Consider the following 3362-nt stretch of genomic DNA (forward strand, 5'->3'; position numbering starts at 1 on the left):
CCTGCTTCAGATTCTGTGTCTCACTCGCTCTCTGCGCCATCCCCACTCACACTCTGTCTCACTCTCAAAAATAAACATAAAAAATTATAAACTAGTTTATTAACTGTATCAACACATTTACTAAGGTTTTAAATGTCCAGACTGTGCATTTTCTCAAATTATCTCAAATTATATTGTGAAAATTAGGCACACACATAAATCAAAATTAGCTTTAGCTGTTAAAATAAATAGATAATGTATTTTCAAGAAGGTCACAAAAGAAAAAGGTATCTAAAGAGAATCGGCATCGTTTTCCACAGAAATCAAAACAATGTTCGATTTCACGTAACGCCCAATGTATACATAGTATTTAAAATACTTCTGTTCCCCAAGAAGTGGCCCCTTTTTCTCCAGGATGTGGTGGTAATAACTAATACAACTTGGTAATTTTTATAAATTCAGCAGCAACTTTTAAAATGACCTCCAACAATAAAGACATAATGACCCACATATGCTGCTATTTGCATTGACATCTTTGAAGTGTCTCAAGTGTATTGTACCGGCCAGCTTGAATCTATTTGACTAAAGCCTGTGAGAAACACGGTTTAATGACCTCAAAGCAAAGTTTGAAAAAAGAAAGTTTTAAACATATGAAATGAAAACAAAAAGAATACTGAAAACGAGATAAATCATGCCTTGGATAGTCTGGGGATTCCATGCAAACAGGCCCCTGTACGAAGGGGCGCGAAACCATGAGTAAGAAGATTGGTCTTCTCCAGTCTTGGCACTAATTCCTGAGAGATCTAGGGCAAGTGTGTGAGCTTTCAAATAAAATAGATAATTTTATTTATATATAATAAGTTGGTGAGAATAGATGTTTTTCTTTTTTTAAGTTTATCTTTTTTTTTTGGGGGGGGGTGGAGAGAGAAAGAGTGAGAGCTGGGGAGGGCAGAGAGAGAGAAGGTGAGAGAGAATCCCAAGCAGGCCCTGCACTGCCAGTGCAGAGCCCGCTGCGGGCCTCGAACTCATGAACTTCAAGATCATGACCTGAGCCAAAATCAAGATTTGGAGGCTTAACCAACCAACTGAGCCACCCGGGTGCCCTAAGAGTAGATGTTTTGCAGGATGTCCCTGAATTCTAATAGTTTGGATCCTACATGTGAATCTGCTACTGATACGCATATATTCCATTCTTATCTCTGCCTTACGGAAGATCTCAATAAATGGGTTACAAGGAACTCCCTGTAGTCCTGCCCTGGCTTTGGCACGGAATTACCTGAGCACACGATGTTTCCTGAGAACTACTCGGGGAGCTATTCTGGACTTCCCGGAAGCTAAAATATCAGCAGGCTTTTCTTCTTGGTTGACTAAATGAAGTATGTCAAGGGTTGTTTGAGTAACTGATTTTTTTCACTTGTTCTAGGTCCCCACTGGCTCTGCATCGCACCATCGAGCAGATGGCCTGCTGGAAATTGTCACTGACCACCACATACAGTAACAGGTTACCAAAGGTGTTCAGGGCAGCTAACGGCCTGGAAACAATGTAGGCTTCATGGATCTGATACTCAATGGAGCAGCTGGTTGAAAGCAGTCGAGATTCGATTCGAATGACCCTCAAGATGTGGAAGGGTAAAAAACATATATAAAACACGAGGAGCAGCAGAATGGTTAGCCTTCTAGCTTTCTGCTTAAGGCCGCTGCGATTCTGAGGTCCTTGGGTTAGGGTGCAGATAATCATTGTATAGCACAGTGTCACTATCACCAAGGGAAGGCAGAAAGTAGTGGCCGTCAAAACTAGATTGTACCACTTGATAGTGGCGAGGTCATCTGAACTGGTGAGGTCAAGGCAGGCCGATCTATTGGTCCTGGTGGTTGATGTGATCAGGAAGGTCATGGGAATGACGGCCACCAGTGAAATGACCCACACCACAGCACAGGCCACCACGGCCCATCGAGTTTTGTGAATGGAAAAGCAGCTCATGGGGTGAATGATCACAAAGTATCGGAAGATGCTGTAACAGGTCAGGAAGAGTATGCTGCTATACAGGTTGAAATGGAAGCCGAAGCGGATGAACTTGCACATGAAGTCCCCAAAGATCCAGTTTTCGCCACTGGCATAGTAGTGAATCAGGAAAGGGAAGCTGGTTAGATAGAGCAGATCTGTGCAGGCCAGGTTCAGCATAATGATGGTGCTGCCTTTCCAGGGCCGCATTTTGAAAATGTACGTGGAAATTGCTACTGCATTCCCTGGAAAGCCCACCAGGAAGATGATGCTATAAATAACCGGGAGGTAGTGCCTCTTCAGTGGGATTTTTTCATCAGTGCAATTTCCAAAAGGCGCTGCAAAATCGGGGAAGTCGGAAGAAGCATTTGCAAAATTGTCTAGTGTCTCATCCATGGCTGGCTCCTTTCATCTTGCAGGAAAACAAGGGTTCAGTTTGGCAATACAGATCGACTTTGAAATAACTCGCTGATAAAGGGAAATAGAAAACATTAACGATAGGGTAATGAAAACAGTGATCTTCTTTTAAATGAAAATTGCTCTAAGATCCTAAATTTGCCACTTCTTTCTCTTTAATCTCAAAGAGACCCTGTGGAGAAGAGATTGAATTTCTAGGAAAACTATCATGAGGCAAGACATCTAATAATAATACAAAAATTGAATTACCACCAGAGTTAAAATGAAGGATTGGAAAAAACAAATACACATAGCCATGGGAAACAATTTGGCAAGGTTGCTGTTCAGGGAAGCCGCAGAATATCACCATTAGAGGCTTAACAAGACCTACCATTAATCAAGCTCAAGGCACTCCACCGTCACGTAACCTCTAAACTTCACAAGACGCTGTGAAGTGTCTCTTATTATCTCTATTTTACAGAAGAAATAAAGACTGAGGGAGGCTTTGCAACTGGTCCCCGGAAGGCATCTGGTGGCACAGCCGGGGTTCGAACCTCTGTTTGTCTGACTTAGAAGCCATCCTCGATTCTCGCTTACCTCACTATGCCGCCTCCCAGTCCGGATTCCCCCGAGTATGGGATGGAACAGGAAGTGCGAAGGCATGAAAAGACAGAATGCTGGCCATTTTTTAAAATGTAGATTTCATATCTTGCACCATCATACATACGGTAGATTTCATTTTCAAATGTCAGCTCTTCCAACCTATTTTAATAGCTAACATAATCTGTTCACGGGAGAGTGTGTGTATTTGCCAGGGGAGAAAGAACAGCAGATTCATGCAGCTTTCAAGCTGTGGGCTCTGTCGCCAGACTGCCTGACCTTGATTCTCAGTGTGGCTACATAGAACTTGTGTGTCCCTAAGCAGGTCGCTGAAGCTCTCCAGGGCTGGGAGTGGTGGGATTTTAACTTCCCTCTTCTTACTTAT

The 3362-nt window shown here is 42.8% G+C and overlaps 1 protein-coding gene across 1 annotated transcript; it reads right to left on the reverse strand.

Annotated features, from left to right (window-relative positions):
* Window positions 1–932: 932 nt before the first annotated feature.
* On the reverse strand, window positions 933–2377 carry OXGR1 (oxoglutarate receptor 1). Its single transcript, XM_077753971.1, has one exon. It carries the CDS (start codon window positions 2375–2377, stop codon window positions 1361–1363), a length of 1017 nt encoding a protein of 338 aa, XP_077610097.1. The 3' UTR covers window positions 933–1360.
* Window positions 2378–3362: the final 985 nt, after the last annotated feature.

This window comes from Crocuta crocuta, unplaced genomic scaffold (assembly GCF_008692635.1).
Source record: "Crocuta crocuta isolate KB4526 unplaced genomic scaffold, BGI_CrCroc_1.0 scaffold31, whole genome shotgun sequence".
Taxonomy (NCBI): domain Eukaryota; kingdom Metazoa; phylum Chordata; class Mammalia; order Carnivora; family Hyaenidae; genus Crocuta; species Crocuta crocuta.

What these genes read in the sequence shown, in the direction of transcription:
- OXGR1 (XM_077753971.1), bottom strand. Translation starts at nt 2,377, where the DNA reads ATGGATGAGACACTAGACAATTTTGCAAATGCTTCTTCCGACTTCCCC.